The sequence below is a fragment of the Amphiprion ocellaris genome, chromosome 10 (genome assembly GCF_022539595.1).
Source record: "Amphiprion ocellaris isolate individual 3 ecotype Okinawa chromosome 10, ASM2253959v1, whole genome shotgun sequence".
NCBI classification, from domain to species: Eukaryota; Metazoa; Chordata; class Actinopteri; family Pomacentridae; genus Amphiprion; species Amphiprion ocellaris.
The window spans coordinates 2,823,361-2,844,065 of NC_072775.1; the positions used below are offsets into that span (position 1 = coordinate 2,823,361).

At 36.4% G+C, this 20,705-nt stretch overlaps 1 protein-coding gene across 2 annotated transcripts in view; it reads left to right on the top strand.

Moving 5' to 3' along the window:
- The first annotated feature begins 5,294 nt into the window (after positions 1-5,294).
- The window catches only part of pigk (phosphatidylinositol glycan anchor biosynthesis, class K), a 47,675-nt gene continuing 32,264 nt past the window's right edge, over positions 5,295-20,705 (top strand). For both annotated transcript variants that reach the window (XM_023291210.3, XM_035957668.2), the window contains exons 1-8: positions 5,295-5,439; positions 5,634-5,687; positions 5,798-5,889; positions 7,292-7,427; positions 9,853-9,964; positions 12,290-12,386; positions 14,442-14,559; positions 15,585-15,695. In XM_023291210.3, coding sequence (XP_023146978.1) covers positions 5,374-5,439; positions 5,634-5,687; positions 5,798-5,889; positions 7,292-7,427; positions 9,853-9,964; positions 12,290-12,386; positions 14,442-14,559; positions 15,585-15,695 — 786 coding nt within the window. In that variant the 5' untranslated portion in view covers positions 5,295-5,373. The remainder of the gene's footprint in view (positions 5,440-5,633; positions 5,688-5,797; positions 5,890-7,291; positions 7,428-9,852; positions 9,965-12,289; positions 12,387-14,441; positions 14,560-15,584; positions 15,696-20,705) is intronic.

Sequence of the window (20,705 nt, forward strand, 5' to 3'; positions counted from 1 at the left end):
TGCACAAAAAGACAAATAAAGCAAAACACAAAATGAAAAAATAACACAAAAACACAAGCGAGACAAAAAGGAAACACAAAGCGACAAAAACATGAGACAAAAATTCACAGTGAAACTTCTGATGTCCACATTTTCAACATCTTTGGGAAATCTTTGAACATTTTTGGTGGAAAAAAGGGAATGTTAAAAATGTTTCTTAAGAACATTCACATAAAAATCTGTTTACTGATATATATGTAATCACTTTAGATATTTTTAGGATTTTTTGGAATTTTTTTGGTGCCTGTAAATGAGGACAACAGGAGGGTTAAGTTACTGTAAGTTATTTTCTTGTTGTTTGCTGTGAAGCACTTCGGTCACTCTTTGGGCTGTTGTAAAAGGCTTTAGAAATAAACTCTGATTGATTAATTGGTTTTCTTAATCTTCTCTCAGAGTTTCAGCTGATTCACATTTACATCAGTGTTTCCTTTTTGTTCCTTTCTGTGCTCAAACTGCTATTTTCCAGCATCGCAGAAACATTTCAGCTCTAGCGTTGACACAGCCTGGTTCTATGCCACTTAACCCTCCTGTTGTCTTCATTTACAGGCACCAAAAATATTGTTTCCTGGTCTGAAAAAAATCCAACAGTTCTGCAAAAAATTCCCCAAAATTTCAGAAAATTTGCAAAAGCTTCAGGAAGAAAACTCCAACAGAACTACAACTAAACCGTGGAGTGCAGCTAAATGCAGCTGGATGCAGCTCGTCTTGCATAACTAAGTATATTTTTATTCTGGAGTGGCTGGAAAACTCCAGTTCAGCAGGAGGTGAACTGGACTGGTCACACAATGGAGCTTTTTTTAGGCCAGAGGCCGCTCTGATCTCTGGGTTTGTCCTTCAGGATTTGATTCTTATAGACCACTAATCCTCTTGACAACTGGACAGCTGACTGAGCCTCCTTGTCAGTAATATCACAGAATAGCAGTAGATTACTGAATAACGTTTCATGTGTGACCACTGAGGACGACGCAGCCAAACAGGAAAATGCCAACGTACGGATAGTAAATGGAATAATAATTAGATTTACGCCGCAGAGAAGTGTTCAGCTGGAGCACATGGCTGGCGGTTTTTATTTCATAATGTGATTCAGTTTGCTCCTATGAGCTCTGATGCAGCAGAAACAGGAGGCGTCTGCTGGATTAAAGTGGTTTCCAGTCATGTAGCGGCTCCCTGCAGGGTGTCAGGACTGATCTGATGCTGCTTCTCCAGAGGACCTGGGTCAGTTTAGAACTCTGGGACTTTTTGTATCTTAGTTGACATCTTTGCTGTTTTCAGGCCTAAAATCAACACTTATAACCAAACACCACATGGCATTTTTAGAGAAAGATTCTTCTAAATATATACAACTGAGTAAAATTGAAATTGAAAGTTATTTCATAAGATATTGTAGTAAATCAAATTTCTGAGACAAATTTTATGTCATTCTGGACTCATTTCCTGTATTTTTGTACATTTTTTTGTTATTTTGGACAATATTTGAGTAATTTTGGACAATTTTCTTATCATTTTCAACAAGTTTTATGTCAGATTTGATCTTTTGTCATCATTTTGGATAATTTTTGTGTCTTTGGAATTATTTTCAAGTCATTTTGGACAATTTTCATGTCATTCTGGACTAATTTTCCATAATTATGGATCATTTTAAAGTCATTCTGGATGGGTCAATATATAATTGTGGGACTTTTGTATTACAGTTGACATTTTTGCTGTTTTCATTCCTAAAATCAACACCTATAACCAAACACCACATGACATTTTTAAAGAAAGATTCTTCTAAATTTTATATATACAATTGAGTAAAATTGAAATTGAAAGTTATTTCTAAAGATATTGTAGTAATCTTAATTTTCGAGTCATTTAGGACAAATTTCATGTCATTCTGGACTAATTTTCTGTCATTTTGGACCATTTTCTTAGCATTTTGGACAAGTTTTGAGTCATGTTGGACAATTTTCTTGCCAATTTCCGCAAATTTTATGGCAGCTTGGATTGTTTCTCATCATTTTGGATCACTTTTTGTGTCTTTAGGATAATTTTCGAGTCATTTAGGACACATTTCATGTCATTTTGGACTAGTTTTCCATAATTATGGCTAATTTTCAAGTCATTCTGAACAATTTTCGAGTCATTCTGGACAATTTTTGAGTCATATTGGACAATTTTCTTATCATTTTCAACAAGTTTTATGTCAGGTTGGATAGAATCTCGTCATTTGTGATCAAAAGCCCCTCATATATCATTATTATATATTAACCCACCTGCTACTTGTTGTGCTGTAGCGTTACGTTGGAAATGCACAGAGGATGATTTTTTCTTCTTGGCTCCTCGTCACATCAGGCCTCTCAGATACTTTAGCAGTAGCAGAACAAGCGTTTTAACATCTGTCGCCTGTGATATCCACGTCACTTCTCATAACCGAGCTCCTGACCAATTAGCTGGATTTGATTATAAGCTGTCGGCATCGCTTGGCTTCCCCTCCTCTCACCAGGGCATCGCCGTATTTGGCTAAATGGTGATTTGCTGAATTAAACATGCAGTCAGCTGTGCTCTGTGGCCCCTTAAGTGTCACATTTAAAATTTAATTTCCACATAATGCAAAGAAAACCACTCATAGAAGTCAAAACAAATCCTACAGCAATGAACCTAAAGGAAAAATGCATTATGTGTCTGTTTCCCAGCTTTATTTCATCTATTAATGAGTGTCAGTGGAGCCCATTTGTGAATTTACTGGCATTAATTCTGATGTTGCTTCTCTTGATTTCAGCTTTAAAATCAATTTGCTCACAGCCGGATGGATTCTGAGTCTGTCCATGCGATGATAAGCTGCTCATATATGAGCTGCACCATCTGATAACCACACTGAGCTGCTACCAGGCTCAATACGCTGAAATTAAAAACTCACTCTCTCCCTGAAACGTTTCTGCATTTCCCTCAACAGAAAGCTCACATTTCAGGTCACACACACAGAAAAGTTTTTCTTTCCAGCGAGTTTCCATATAAGTTTGAAATTCTGTTCACAGAAGAATAAACCTCCAGGGACATTCAGACCAGATAAATATGAATAATTCTCTCAAATATATATGACTTGAAAATTATCCCAAAGACACAAAAATGAACCAGAATGCTGAGAAAAGATCCAAGCTGACATAAAACTTGTTTAAATTGACCAGTAAACTATCCAAAATGACTGGAAAATTGTTCAGAAAGACTTAAAAATGATCCATAATTGCAGAAAATGAGTCCAGAATGATATGGAATTTGTCCTAAATGACTTGAAAATGATCCCAAAGACACAAAAATTATCCAAAATGACGAGAAAAGATCCAAGCTGACATAAACCTTGTTGAAATTGATCAGAAAATTGTCCAAAATGATTCAAAAATTGACCAGAATGACTTGAAAATTATCCATAGTTACAAAAAATCTGTCCAAAATGATATGAAATTTGTCCTAAATGACTTGAAAATTGTCAATTTCAACAAGTTTTTTGTCAGCTTGGATCTTTTCTCATCATTCTGGATCGCTTTTGTGTCTTTGGGATAGTTTTCAAATCATATATATTTGAGATAATTATTCATATTTATCTGGTCTGAATGTCCCTGGAGGCTTCGGTGACATTGAGAGCAGATAAATATGAATTATTCTCTCAAGCGTATGTGACACATTTCCATTGTTCTCTGTTTGCTCATTTGCTTTGTTTTCAGCTTGTACGTGTGTGGATGAGGGTTTTCTCTTGTACAAGGCTTGAGAAGTCGTTACATAAATCCACTGGAGAGGACTGAATAAGAACAGGAATAAGAATCAGAACAGCATGTATTTAATTATATATAATTATATGTATTCAACCTATAGATGCACACACACACACACACACACACACACACACACACACACACACACACACACACACGGGCACACAAAACACACACACACGACTGCAACTCTTACACAATACATGCTGCACCACAGCCTCTTTAAACCTCATTATTTATGACACTTTTTTCTTCTATTTTCAAGATTTTTTTCTTTGTCATGTCTTGATGTTATTGCGCAGCCTTGTGGAAGAGTCCCTGCCAGTTCTGTATGAGCACGATGCAAATTCACAACAATGAACTGCAATTTTTACAGAAGACAACACACATAAAAATGCAATATGTTAGTTTAGTCACTGTGATTTATAGGGCACATATAAAACAATAGCTGCAGCCCTGGAGACAAACTGCTTTGTCAGTAGAGAAAAAACAGTTGTGGATTCACCTAACAAGTGTAAAAATGAAGGTAAAAACCCCACAGTGTGATTTATTCTGTACATTTAGTAATTTAGAGTGACATCATTCTTGTGATTAACCCTCATGTCGTCCTGCAGGTCAAAATTGACCCGTTTTGAAGTTTGAAAATGTAGGAAAAAAAAAATATTTTCACAGTGAAACTTCTGATGTCCACATTTTCAACATTTTTGAGAAATCTTTGAACATTTTTTGGGGAAAAAAAAGAAATGTTAAAAATGTTTCTTAAGAACATTCACAAAAAAATCAACCAAAATCCAGCGAATTTCACTGGATTTTGGTTGATTTTTTAGTGAATGTTCTTAAAGAAAATATTAGAAGTTTTACTGATATATATGGAATCACTTTAGATATTTTTAGGATTTTTTTGGAAGATTTTTACTCATTTTTTGAAAATATTTACAAGAATTTTCTTGCCAGATTTGGGGGATTTTTTTTTTAAAGAAAACTTTTAAGGGAAACTTAAGGAATTATTGGAATTTTCTTCCTGAAGGTTTTGCAAATTTTCAGAAATTTGGGGAATTTTTTTGCTGAATTTTGGGATTTTTTTCAGGCAAGGAAACAATATTTTTTTTGGTGCCCATAAATGAAGACAACGGGAGGGTTAATACGAATACAGCAAACCAAACCAAATCAGAATTATTCTACTTTCTCAGATAATTTGATGACATCATAAATAAATGAGCAATAGCCTTATGATCAATAAGAGCAAATTAAATCTTGAAATAAGGATAATTAACCAGCTCACAGCCATCTTCTCTGAGATAGAGATTTACTCTATCTATCTATCTATCTATCTATCTATCTATCTATCTATCTATCTATCTGTCTGTCTGTCTGTCTGTCTGTCTGTCTGTCTGTCTGTCTGTCTGTCTGTCTGTCTGTCTATCTCATTTATTTTATTTTATCTATTACAGTTCAATATTTATGACGTAGTCATTGCTTTTTTTTTTTGATGATCTTATTCTGAAATCTCTCCTCCCAGCAGCTTTTCCGGGGCGGAGCTACACCTGTTTACTTCCTGGATGCTAACCGCTCACTCTGCTGCACCATGAAAACACACGTTTTATTCAACTTATTCGCCACATTCTTACTCGCAGACGGTCTGAACATCGAGGTGAGTGTTTTTGATTTCTCCTTGCAGCTCCAGATATCCCACCGGTTTGTTTTTTTAATTCTGAATTTTACCCGGAACGTCGCTCCGCTGCTAGCCTCCTCAGCTGTCCTGCTAACTGTTTTGGTGCTGAGTCTGGGAGCCTAAATTAGATAAACACACAATTATTCACCCGTTTTCTTTCACGTATTTCTCAGGATAGCGCAGGGCAGTTCTTCAGCAGCGGTCATACCAATAACTGGGCTGTCCTGGTGAGTATTTATGAGTACTTTGCTGCTAGCTGTTGCAGCTAACTGATTCTCCGTGTAAATGAATGGAGCAGCAGAACCTGACCTTCTTCTCCACCTGCCTTCGTCAACAGGTGTGTACATCCAGATTCTGGTTCAACTACAGACATGTGGCAAACACTCTGTCTGTGTACAGAAGTGTGAAGAGGCTGGGCATCCCTGACAGGTAATTACTACTTAGTATATCAGACTTGGTGGCAGTTTTAGGTGTGGATTGTGATTATTGTTGTGGTGAATTAGTACTGTAATTACAACACACAATGACTAGAAAGCGATCCATTGTCCAAAATGACTCAAAAATTGTCCAAAATTATTTGAAAATGATCCATAATTACAGAAAATTAGCCTAGAATGCCATGGAATTTGTCCTAAATGACTTGAAAATTATCCTAAAGACACAGCAATGATCCAAAATGATGAGACAAGATCCAGGCTGACATAAAACTTGTTGAAAATGATAGGAAAATTGTAAAAAATGACTCAAAAATTGTCCAGAATGACTTGAAAATGATCCATAATTGCGGAAAATTATTCCAGAATGACATGAAATTTGTCCTACATGACTCAAAAACTATCCCAAAGACACAAGAATAGTCCACAATGATGAAAAACAATCCAAACTGACATAAAATTTGTTGAAAATGACAAGAAAATTGTCCAAAATGACTCAAAATTAGTTTTTAATTATCTTTGTGCATATGTCACACAAAGTAAGGTCTATTATATTTATTATAGGCAATATATCAAACTAATATTCCCCAATTCACTTAATCTACCTCTAGAGCTGCAACAATTAGTCAGTTAATAAATTGATCATCAGCTATTTTAAGAATTTAACTAACCGTTTTGGAAAAATGTCAAGTTTCTTTGATTTTAGCGTCTGTAATGTTCATATTTTCTGATGTCTTTCCTCTATGACAGTAAACTGAATGTCTTTGAGATGTAGTCAAAACGAGACATTGTCCAAAATGACTCAAAAATTGTCCAGAATGACTTGAAAATGATCCATAATTACAGAAAGTTAGTCCAGAATGTCATGAAATTTGTCCTAAATGTCCTTAATTCCACCACAGGAGATATGTGATGTTACCTAAAATGAGTTAAATAGCCCACAGATATTGGTGTTGGTTGATATCGGAATCGGAAATTGAGAGTTGGACAATATCCAGTCTCTCTGCTGGTAGACTCGTCTGGTCTTTGGTGGCGCTGTGTAATCTAGGGGTGCATGACAAAAACGAGACACAAAATGACAAGAACGAGACAAAATGACAAAAATGAAACACAAAATGACAAAAACGAGACAAAATGACAAAAACGAGACACAAATTAAAAGAAACAAGACACAAAATGACAAAAACGAGACACAAAATGACAAAAATTAATTAGGGATTTTGTTGCACAAGCAAGACACTGAAAAACTGCTTCTCCTGTCTGAGTTGGTTTGGGAAAAACCCACTCGATGTAATGTGTATAATGAGGGAACAGGATCAACATGACGTGGAACATTTGACTAAATGACAGCTGCATGAATCTGTACACGTCTTCTTTCTCTCTTTCTTCTCTTCCAGCCACATAGTTCTGATGCTGGCTGACGACATGGCCTGCAACCACAGAAACCCCAAACCTGCCACGGTGTTCAGCCACAAGAACATGGAGCTGAACGTGTACGGCGACGACGTGGAGGTGGACTACAGAGGATACGAGGTCAGTTCCACAAGAATGGCATTCTAGGAAACCCGGCAAATCAAAGAAGTTAAGTTTAACCCTGCTGTTGTCCTCATTTATGGGCACTAAAAAATATTGTTTCCTGGTCTGAAAAAAATCCAAAAATTCAGCAAAAAAATTCTCCAAATTTTGCAAGAAATTGAAATGTAAAAAATAAAAATTGTAAATATTTTCAAAAAATTAGTAAAAATCCTTCACCAAAATCCTAAAAATATCTAAAGTGATTCCATATGTCAGTAAAACTTCTAGTATTTTCTTTAAGAACATTCACAAAAAATCAACCAAAATCCAGTGAAATTCGCTGGATTTTGGTTGATTTATTTTGTGAATGTTCTTAAGAAACATTTTTAACATTTCTTTTTTTTCCATCAAAAAATGTTCAAAGATTTCCCAAAAATGTTGAAAATGTGGACATCAGAAGTGTCACAGTGAAAATATATTTTTTCCCACATTTTCAAACTTTAAAACGGGTCAATTATGACCCACAGGACGACACGAGGGTCAAACTAAATAAATTCTTACCACTTTGGTTGGAGTTTGATGGACCTGCAAAGCTGCTTTCAAACTCATCTCGTGATTTTTCACCTTCAGTACAATATAAAATAGTTTGTGGACATAGTGTTATACGCAGGTTTCATGCCATTGAAGTTATTCAGATCATTTTTGTCCTATTATTCCTCCATTTCAAAGGGCAGGATGGCTTTGAAAACAGGTGAAAGTTAGAATAATTTCTTTTCTGAGGAGCACCGTGCTGAATTCAGACACATTGAGACTGCTGTGTAAACAAACTACATATAAGAAACTCTCAGTAAACCTAACAAGAAGAGCAAAAGCTATGGCTAATTAAATATATTCATATATTTATCTATATATTTAGTAATAATGATAATAATTATTAAAAAGCTTTGTGTTTTTTTGTCTTGCTTGTGTTGTCTATTTTTTTGTCATGTTTGTCTTGTTTGTGTCATTTAAGAAATTTTTTTGTTTTTGTCCATTTTTTTGTCACTTTGTAACTTTTTATAATTTTTTTGTCCTTTTTGTTTTTTGTGTCATTTGTCAAATTTTTTGTCATTTCGCGTCTTGTTTTTGTCATATTTTGTCTTGTTTTTGTTGAATTTTGTCATTTTGATCATACAGTAAAATCTTCTATGGTTCAGTTCTGGATACCTATATATTTAGTAATAATAATAATAATAATAATAATAATAATAATACTTTTATTTGTAAGTACTTTTCTTGACACCCTTTACAGGAAAAACAACAGAACAGATAAAAAACATACATAAAGAAAGAGGCAATCAGAGAGAATAAATAGTTTTGAACAGGTGAGTTTTGGGTCTGAGAGAGGCAGAGAATCAATATTTTGGATGTCCGGTGGGAGTGAATCTTATAAATACATTTCTATATTTATCTATAACCCATTTGCTGATAGACATGGAGATCTTTCTGTAAACTATTCAGAACCAGTAAACAGCTATGAAGGTAAATGTGCAGCATAAAACCACTCATTCTCCAGCATTTATTCTCTGTGTCGAGCCAGAAATGACGAGCTGTAGTTTTGTTATGGACGACGTCAGAGCTCCACAGGCTTAGCTGCTCTTTATCACAGTTCATTTTTAATCCTTTACTCTGGTTATTTACATATAAGTAAACACTGTATACAGCCAGTGAATGTTTGCTGATGACAAAGGAGTGGGAAAAAGAAGAAGATACACAATGGCTAATCAGTTCTTACAGTTTCATTAAAAGATAAGTAGACTAGGCCAGATTCTTTTTATTTAATTTCAAAAGGCAAATTATTCCAATTCCAAACATGTCTTATTTACAGCACCAAAGACTATGTTGTCTTTCCAGTATTTTAATTGTTTTCATCACTCATCACAATGATAATAATAGTACATTTTATTTGTAAGCGCCTTTCTTGACACCCAAGGCCACTTTACAGGAAAAACAAATACAACAGAACAGATTAAAAACATACAGAAAGATAGCTATTTGAAGAATTTAACTAATTGTTTTGGAAAAATGTCAAGTTTCTTTGATTTTAGCGTCTGTAATGTTCATATTTTGTGGTTTCTTTCCTCCTCTATGACGATAAACTGAATGTCTTTGAGATGTGGTCAGAATGAGAATCTGGAAGTTGTAATGTGGAAATGATAAACTGAGGCTGACTGTTGCTGAAATTGAACTTATTTTTCTTAACAGATTCAGGTTGTTCAAAGGAAACATTAGGAGTTATGGTTTTGTATTGGTTATTCTGCTGTGATTTTACTGGTCTGGATGACTGGAGATCTAACTGAGCTGAATGTGGAACCTGAACTAAGATGGGTTTGATACCCCTGAGCTAAATGATCACCTCCAGTTTGAGTTCTAGATTGAAAATGACCACAGATTTGTGTTTCAGGTGACGGTGGAGAACTTCCTGCGAGTTCTGACGGGACGGCTTCCTCCCAGCACTCCACGCTCCAAACGCCTCCTCTCTGACGACAGGAGCAACATCCTCATATACCTGACAGGTTTAACGTCATGCTATGCTCTGTTGCTAATTCATTTCCTGTAGAATCGACTCTATATTTTCTACAAGAGATCGCAGTAGACGTTTCCACCAGTTGCCTCCTTGGAAAAGCAGCGGCTGCATCTTGTCCTTTAATGGTTTTTAGTTTGCAGAGGACGTCCTCAGCAGCAGCTGGTCTCTTTTCATACGCAGCAGTTATTGTGTGAAACGACACCTTTGCTCTTTTGGCTTTAAGGTTAATGTTTCATTTAATTAAAGTTAATTAACTTTAACGATGGTGGCAGACGTGGTGTTCTGCAGGAATGCCTACTCCTTTCGGTGGAGGAAACGTGGCTGTTGAATGGTTTTGCGCAGACAGAACTCCTTTAACTCGTCTCTATAGCGGGGTTACGTTCCAGACGAAAATCCACCAAGTAGCAACCATGTTTATTATATTATTTCTATATATTTAAGGCTTTATAAACCCTCCTCACACCACAGAGCAACACTATGCAGCCATCAGACGTCTGTGAAATGGAGGCCAGATGCTGAATGCTGCTGTACAGGAGACACAGGAGACTGATGCTACGGTCTCTGAGCCAATCAGAGCCCAGCGCTGGACGCTGCGCATTTTATTGAGATTAAATGTTCTTTTAATATGTTTTAATTATTATTTTTTATATTGTTTTCATTTTTTAGGCTAGAAAATGCTTATCTTACTGCAAAAATGATTGCTCTGCCGCATTCCTTCGTGGAGTAATTAGTATTATTTTTTAATTGTGACGATCGTCATACGTTTGTCTGTCTGTTAGCAACATTACTCAAAAACAGACTAACATATTTGGATTAAATTTTCAGGGAAGATCAGAAATGACACAAGGAAGATATAGTAGCCAGCACGTCACTGTAACCATGACAACAAGTGAATGCTACGTCAGTTACCTGCTGACGATCACATGCTTGCGATCCTACTACTGACTTATCAGGTCTTACCCGTCGGAAATGATACAACAAACAGCTGATTAAATTCTGGGGGTGTTTCCTGAATTTTCAGACTTTTCGGCAGCTTCTTCCTCATGTCAAGAAACTGCTTCTTAGATAAACACTTCCTGTGGGAATTGTGCCAAAAATAAAAGCCTGTAACATTAAAAAAGGCCTTCAAAATAAAAGCGGCAAGGGAATGGTTATTTTAACACTAGCAAAATAAAGCCTTGCGAAAAGTGATGAACTGATCAACAGACCTTTATAAGAGTAATTTACATGTATGTAGGTCACGTGATGCGGTATTCGTACATAACGTACATATTTATAACACACACCTGTGCTCAGCGCAAGGTCATTTTCTTTGTGGGTACATCTATATTAAATGGCCACATTCTGTAGTGCTGTGATTTCTGATAATCAATAATAACAATAATAATGAAATGCTGCTTTTCTGACAATGCCATATGGGGCAATGAGCAGCCTTGGAGGAGCACTGCGCTCTCTGAGTGCTTTTCTTGTTGAAATAATGTAGCGATGGCAGAGCCGGTCTATGACTGAACTGTTGTGCTGCAATGCACCATGGGAGTTCAGGGTGTTGGGGGTTTAAATGTCATTATTGTGGTTTATGTTAGCACTCCAGTGTTACTAGTGTTTGTGTTTCATTGTGTTTCTATGGTTTAGTCAGCCTATTTAGCTTGGTTAAACGTTATGTTGTCAGGACCGTCAGTGTGAAGTGTGTTTGATCACTTCCTGCCACATTTTCATAGTGCTGCTTCCTGTGTGTGTCAAAATAAAAGCATCTGCCAGTTGCGGAGTGCGTAAAAGGCAGATAACCTTACTCCAGCGTCATTTTTCAATATATAAAACACCTATAAACCACAAAATCCCACGATACAATGAAAAATCCACGATACAAAATGAATTTAAAAATCCACGATATGACGAGGGACCACTGTATTTTACATTTTAGGGTATTACGTAATTGATGAAGTATTTTGGTGCTTGTAGCTGCATTTGGAAAGTAGTGTCCTGTTAACTGGGTTCATTAAGAAACTGACAGTAGGAGGATGTTTTCAGATGGCGCATTTGTTTGATCACAGCTAAAACACTATCTTGCTTTCTCATGTAGCTTTAGCTTTAACCAGGACATTTTAACAGCCTGTGTTCAATTAACATCCTGCAGTAGATGTTAACTAAACACAGGCTACTCTCCGTCACATATGCACACTGAGCAGATATAATCCAACTCTTTCTTAATTTACTGTCTTCACCTCTCTCCTTTTCCTATTGTGTTTTGTGTCCTATTTTTTGCAATATGAATCAAAGAGGAGTGAATAATTAACAGTGTGTGCTCGTTTAACAGGCCACGGCGGGAACGGCTTTCTGAAGTTCCAGGACTCGGAGGAGATCAGTAACGTGGAGCTGGCGGACGCTTTTGAGCAGATGTGGCAGAAAAGAAGGTAAATAAAGTGGGTCGACTCACAAAACACAAACGGCCTCACAGAGTGACGTCAGATATTATTACTGTCCTGCTTCAAGTCCTCTGAGGACCAATTAGCCGTGCAGCAGGTCAACAAACATTTAATGACAGGAAGCTGAGCGGCCGATAGAACGGAGGGTCTTTAACGGGATGTGCTCATCACAGGTTGCACTTTTATCCACTGTTTTAGTGAAATGACGTTGCTGTGAGGCTGTGTAAAATGTTCAGATGTTCTTACCATCTTATCAAAAACATACCGTAGTACCCAGTGGTGGATCTAGAAAAGTTTACATGAAGTGTTGGCAGGGTGGGATGGGAGAACGGGATGTGGAAAGCCCCATATATGTGACCAGATTCAAATGAAGATCCACAAAAATACTTTGTCTGACTATCCAGCTCACTGTCTTCTAGCTCATTTAGTTCATTCTCTTCCTCTTGAGTCAAAGCCCAGCAAAGTGTTTTTTTAAAGTCACAGCTTTTTCTCATGTTTTGTCTGTAAGTGTTAAACAGCATTCTCTGTGGTTTATGGATCTCTATGATAGCGTGTTTATAAAAACTAAAATCAGTTAAAAGTGGTCTTCATACATCGTGCACTTGGATAACAGCGGGGGGTTTACTTCTCTGTCAGTAAATGGAAATGTGTTGCTTTTTAAGGTACTAAATGTGTAAATGATGACACATTAAATGAGCTAGCACCTTTCTGCTCCGAGGGCTTCTATTGTCCTCCAGACCAATCATCATCAGCAGATAAAAGCTCAGCGACGCCAGCTCTGATGATGATCTGATAATTACAGGCTTCAGCTGCCAAATTACAGCCACTGGAGAGATTCTGCTGCCTCGGTTCAGCCTCTGGGTGTAAAAGCCTTTAGCATAGGGGTGTCCAACATGCGGTCTGCGGGCCAAAAGTGGTCCTCCAGAGGGTCCAATCCGGCCCTCAATGAGAAAAAATACCAGAGAAGACATTAACTGCGGATTGTAAATTAGTAAAACTATAAATTTAAAACCATTTCTAGACCATGACAAGTTGTTTGGATCAGAAAGTAAAATACTAGATTGTTCATTGTTCTTTTGTCGTTTTGTGTCTCATTTTTGTAATATTTTGTCTTCTTTTTGTTTTTAGTCTTTTTTTGTCTGACTTGTCGTTTGTCTCATGTTTTTGTCGTTTTGTTTATTATTTTTGTCATTTTATGTTTTGCTTCATACATTCTTTTGTGCATTGTTTGTGTTGTTTTGTGTTTTTTTTGTCTCGCTTGTGTTGTTTGTCCCCTTTATTGTTTTGTTTTACGCTTTTGTCATTTTTTGTCTTGTTTTTGTCTCTTTGTAACTTTTTGGTCTAATTTTTTGTCTCTTTTTATTGTTTATTATTTTTATTTATGTTTCGTGTCATTTGTCTCATTTGTTCTGTTTTTGTTGTTTTTTGTCTTTTTTTGTTGTTTTGATCCTCCAGTAAATCCTCTATGGTTCAGTTTCAGCTGACTAAATGTGTTCCTTTGTCGACACTGTGATCTGGAAGTTGTAATGTGGAAATGATAAACTGACGCTGAATGTTGCTGAAATTGCGATTCAGGTTGTTCATGATGTTTTGTAAAAATATAATTTCTTAAATGTGAACATTTTTGCACTAAAACAAAGGAACCATGAGGAGTTGTGGTTATTTACAGTTTATTATGCTGCAGTTTTACTGGTCTGGTCTAGTGGAGATCAGACTGGATTGAATGTGGAACCTGGACTATGATGAATTTGACACACCTGCTTTAACGTGTTCGTCCGAGCACGGAGACGGAGTTGTTGCAGTGAAATCTGTCTTTGTGGAGGAAGAATGGGAGGATGGTCGGGGAGGCTGTGTGCGTGGGAGTGTTAGCCGGACTGAATGGAGCTGTTGGTTTTCCTTGGTTTCCATGACAACTGCAGTATGAAAGATGGTTGGGTTTGTGTGATGCAGGTTTATCGGAGCAAATGGACGAGGGCGACGCCAGCTGTGTGTTCTCCCAACAGGTTTATTTGAGGATGTGTGTTCTCCTGTGTGTGTCTTCAGGTACAACGAGCTGCTCTTCATCATCGACACCTGTCAGGGCGCCTCCATGTACGAGAGGTTCTACTCCCCCAACCTCATGGCCCTGGCCAGCAGTCAGGTCGGAGAGGACTCCCTGTCGGTGAGTTGTCCTCATATGCGAGAGAAATTAACCCCCGTTTCGTCCTGGGAGTCACACTGACCCGTTTTAAAGTTTGAAAATGTGGGAGAAAAATATTTTCACAGTGAAACTTCTGATGTCCACATTTTCAACATTTTTGGGAAATTTTTTGAAAATTTTTTGGTGGAAAAAAAGAAACATTAAAAATGTTTCTTAAGATCATTCACAAAAACATCAACCAAAATCCAGCGAAATTCAATCAATTAAATCAATTTTGGTTGATTTTTATGTGAATGTTCTTAAAGAAAATGAAAGAAGTTTTACTGATATATATGGAATCACTTTAGATATTTTGAGGATTTTTTGGAAGATTTTTATAAATTTTTAAAAATATTTACAATTTTTATTCTTTTTATTTTTTTTACATTTCTATTTCTTGCAAATTTTTTTTTTTTTTTTAAATAAAACTTTTAAGGAATTATTGGAATTTTCTTCCTGAAGGTTTTGCTAATTTTTACAAATTTGGGGAATTTTTTTTGCTGAATTTTTGGATCTTCTTGCCAAATTTTGGAGATTTTTTTTGTAAAACTTTTAAGAGAAGCTTAGTCTCCTCGGTGCAGCACAAGAACAAGCTGCTTCGTTTTTTCATTTCTCTGTCCCTTACATGATGCCCGATGCAGCTTTAGCCTCAATCTTTTAGTGTCACATCACATATGTGGCTGTGAAATGCACTTTAAGACTGTTTTGAATCAATTCCTCTGCTCCCATAGTGTTGCTTTATGTACAACAGCTGTTTCCAGTGAAAACAGCGCATTTAAAATCCTACAGTATACTTCATGTGCAGCTCAGATGTGCAGACGGCGTTAGACTAGGCGGTAAACGTATTGGATCATTAGGCAGCTAAAGAACCGCATATTTCCCTCTGGAGTTGGTAGAAACCAGAGACAGAGTGAGTATTGGAATTCCCAGGTCAGGGGATAAACTCATGGTGTCACAGATGGAATTGTTCCTGTATACTCAGCGCTGTTGAACTTTTCTCATCCTAGCACCAGCCTGACTTGGCCATTGGAGTCCACCTGATGGACCGGTACACCTTCTACCTGCTGGAGTTCCTGGAAGACATCCACCCTGCCAGCAAAGCCAACATGAATGATCTGGTGAGGATGTTGATCTGGTTCCAGCTTCTAGGTACTCTGAAAGTCTACAGAAAATTCACAGAAATTAGGATGACGTCTTTATTTTGTTTTCGTTGCATTAATGATACAAACCAAAATACGTAAATGCAGGAAGTCCTCCGTTCCTACTGATCTAAATAAGTCAATTTTCACCGTAAGTCGGAACTCCGGTGAAAACGTAAACAAAGTCATTCCGTGCATCATGATATCGATCAGCTCTTCATAAAAGTCATGAATACCAACGACTTTCATGCATGTATGAATCATTTTACGAGGAGATAACAGAATATTGTAATGGACTGATATTGTTGTTGATGTTGAGGTTTCAATGTTTATTGTTCAGTTCCAGATTTCCCTAATGTCAGTGAACGTGCCATGTTTAGTTAGCTCACCTCTGATTGGCTGAGAGTCAGCAGTAGAGAGAGCTGGGAACAGCAGCTAATTCTGGAGCTAAGTTATGGGGTTTTTCTAGTTATTCTGGCGTTGGCTACGGTCCACATTAGCCTGAGTGAAGGTTCAATAAACCAGCAGAGAACCAGATAAAGTCTCACTCATTCATCACAGAGGGTCGCTACAATATGTTGACCTGTTTTTACAACGTGACCCATGTTGGTCGTTGTTTCTTCCTGTTCCCAGTGTTTTATTCTGTCTAATTTCACTTCCATGGAGACGAATTTCCTTTTCTTCCAAGCATCAGAAGAGTCTGACTTACGCTGGGAGCCATAATGAAGGACAAAAAGTTAGTGAATGTAGCACAATCCAAGGTGGTGTACAACCAGAGAATGGAAACAAAGCTGTCTGATAGCGATGCATGACGACGTATTCATCCGCTCTGCTTGTCAGCTAGTTCCATGTATTGACGAAACGCCGTAGGTCGATGACGTCATAAACCGAGGACCCCCTGTAAAAACATATATTTTGCATTTTTGCTTGATAAATGTCAGCTGAAATGGGATCATTACAGCGTCCTGCACTTCTAGAAGTCAGCTCTGCAGAAACACCAATAAGTTCTGTTGCTTTGGACACAGCTATCTTTTATGTTCACTACAAGTTTCCCTTTAATTCACTTAAAAGAAAAAAGATAAAAAAAACAATCAGTCCACTAGAGCTGCAATGGCTTAGTTAGCTGTTAAATTCATAACTGATCAATTGTGACTAATAACGAGAAAGTCTAAATTCTGAATCTAGCTGCTCAGACTTAAATATTCCTCTGATTTCTTTCTTCCTCTTTGACAGCAGACTGAATATTTTTGAGGATGTTATTTTGGTCTTTGGGAAACATTTCTCGCCATTTCTGGACATTTTATCGACCAAACAACTAATTGATTCATCAAGAAAAAAATCAGCAGATTAAAAAACTGTTTTAATAACCATTATTTGCAGCCCTATAATCAGTCAAACAAATAGTTCACGGACAAATGAAAACACTGAAGTTAACACAATAATTCTGGCAATTGATCGCTGCTATTAAGCAAAAAATATTTGCTGGTTCCTGTTTGAATATTAGCTGCTTCCTCTGTTTACCATCGCATCTCACAATTCTTTAGGCTTTTTTCACTGGCTTCTGACATTATTTAGCCCTAATAATAATAAAAAAACAACATTATTATTAGGTTGCTGGTGCAAAATAATTATCAGTTTCAGCAGCAGACTACAACAACAACCTCTGCAGGATGAGATCCAGGAGCAGTCGATGCGTTTGTCCAATCAGGGGCAGGATGGTTGGAGAAGAAGGTCAGCAGGAGTTGAACCCCGGCTACTGGCCTCTGGTACACGGCCACCAAGCGGGAGATTTTCAGATACAGCGTGTTGACATGCAAGAAAAACACATCTAGTGGACATGTAGCATTGCTCTTTATAGACTTCCTTTTCCAAAAGGATCAGATGAAGTCTCACAGGCCTCGTTGGACTCTTCAAACATCCAACCAATCATGCTGTTGCACTGAATCTGGTATGAAACTGTGAGCATAACCTGCTGAAAATCATATTTTAGGGCAAAATTACCAAACTTTTAAGGCAGTTTTTAAATCAGATTTGACAGGTGATTCTCTAATTGTAGTTTTTCTTTACCCATGGCCATTGAAACTGTAGCTAGGACTCCTGATTTATTTGGACAGGGACCTTTTGACCTGAAAACCTGCTTGGAGACTTTACCAAGGTGACTGCTGATCGATGAGACTTGCTTGTATATGAGTTACATTAAGACACAGCTTCATAAACAGGATTATTATTTCTGCTCTGCACATCTCAGGTTGTTTCCACCACCTGCTGTCTGACCTTAGTCACTCTCACGTGAATAATTTACACATCCATACATATCCAATTGTTAGTTTCAGCAGTAGACAGCAACAGGGTGTATTTTAGTGGACTGTGGCAGAGCGACTGGATTCTGGGTTAATATGTCCAATAACAGGGCAGGATCTCCCCTTACTGTGCTTCATAGACTTCCTGTTCCTAAAGGATCAGATGAAAGTCTCTCAGGCCTCGTTGGACTCTTGAAACAGAATTAGTGATGACTTGTTCTGGTTGTTGGCCTTTGACACATGGTTCTGCTCTAGACCATGACTCAGTCCCAGCAGCTCCTCTCATTTCATCTTCCTCTCCTGCAGAGATCTACTGGCCATAGGGACCACTCCTCATCCTCATCACCCCGAGTTACACTGGAAAAACTGACAAACCATGACAGAAAATTTTACAAAATCTGCAAACTCTAATCCAGTTTATTTAACACTGAATCACAGTAAATAGGTTCATCAGGAGGAAACTGTATTTTTTATATTTTCTACTCTTACACAGTTATTTAATATGTGTATAACATTCAGTACTGTAATTTTTGCATTTATTTCTTGAAAAGAATGCAGTTTTTCACTGTTAAGTGTACGTACTATGGTTCTGATAATGGAAACATGCTGTAATATTTATAACATGGCGATTTTTGCATTAATTTCATGTAAAAAAATGCAGTTTGCTATAGTCAAACTGATGTAGTTTTCTGTTAACCCTGCAAGACCTAAATGTATAGGGAAAAGAGCAAATAAATGAAAATAGAGTAAACAAAACAAAACACAGCCAAAAAAGAAAAAAAATATATAAAACCCACCCAAATATATATAAAAAATGAGAAGAATAAAATAAAACTTAAAAAAAATTCTATGTATGTATATATATATATATATATATATATATATATATATATATATATATATATATATATATATATATATTTTTTTTTATTTTTTTTTTTTGTAAAAAAATTCTATAAAAAATATTATTTATTTTATTTTTTACTATTTTTTTCTATATTTGGGTTTATATATATCTATATCTCTCTATATAGATATATATGTATGTGTGTATATATGTGTATATGTCTATATATATATCTATATATATGTGTGTATATATGTATATGCATATATATATGTATATATGTGTGTGTGTGTGTGTGTGTGTGTGTGTATAAAATATTTTTGAAAAACTGATGTCGTATTTTTGCAACAGTGGGTTTTACAGGGTTAATAACGGACATATGGTTTAATATTTATGACAGCTATAACCAAATTTTTTGCTAAAAATACATATATTAAATGTTAAATACACTAACTGTTGTCCTGATGATGGAAAAATGCTGTGATATTGATAATAACTCACACAAACTTTATTTTATAGGTATTTTCATATAAATTTTCAAGTAAAACTACTTTTTTTCAAGGTTAATTTTTTTCTACAGTAAGCATATTTAAAACCATAAAATCAACAGTATCAACACATTTCTTTTCCGTAAATGAAGACAATGTTTGACCATGATTTTTACGATAACGTTCTGGCAACCACAGCTGCTGGAATTTTACCTTATAAATAACAGTTTGTTTGTTTTTTACAGTGTATACTCAGATCCCCTCTCTGGCTCCAACCAATTCTTTCCAATTTTCCTGTTTCTATAGGTGCGCTCTTTGTTCATGGAATTAAGGATCAATACTATGGATTTCCTTGACGAGCTCACCAAGTTTTCTTTTTCTAATCCGGGCTGTAAATACTTGCCCTTTGATGAAACAGAAATTGCCTCCACCTTGTCCACAGAATCCTTTAGTAGTCGTGTGTGTCGGGTGTTTGGCTGATAGAGGCAGCGTTCACCTCAGTTTAATGATTTTATGTTTCTGTTAAGATGGAGAGCTTAGTCGGACAACACACCGATGATTCACACTCTTAAGAGGATTAACCCACCAGTGGCAACACACGGAGCGCTGAAAGATTTGTAACTGACAATGACGTGCACAAATGTCATGCATATCCCCTCCCAGTGCAGATCCAGCCGTGTTCGATTCAGTTGGTATCTTAAAAACAATAAATAATCTAAACTATTTACTAGAACCTCTATTAATATCCCCAATCTCTAGCCAAAACCCACCTAAACCCTGAAGTGAATGAATTAGCCAAAGCTGCCTACTAGGGTCTCCGCTGATGACTGTTTTTCTATTAATTCATTTATTGATTATTTTACTGAATAGTCGATTAATCTAAATGAGTCATTTTTCTCTGACCATTTCAGTTCTATTTAATTTGACAAACTATATGTCAGTTTCTGGAAGAAAAGGTTGTGGCTCAATGTAGAATTACGGGACTTGTAGTATCATAGTTTACATTTTTGCTGTTTTCAGCAAAACAACACCTATATAACCAAACACCACATGGCATTTTTAGAGAAAGGTTCTTCTAAATATTATATATACAAATGAGTAAAATTGAAAGTTATTTCTAAAGATATTGTAGTAAACCTAATTTTTGAGTCATTTTGGACAAAATTCATGTCATTCTGGACCAATTTCCTGTAATTTTGGACAATTTTCAAGTCATTTTGGACAATTTTCTTGTCATTTTCAACAAGTTTTATCTCAAAATGAATCTTTTCACATAATTTTGGATCAATTTTGTGTCTTCGAGTCATTTAGGACAAATTTCATGTCATTCTGCACGAATTTTCTATAATTATGG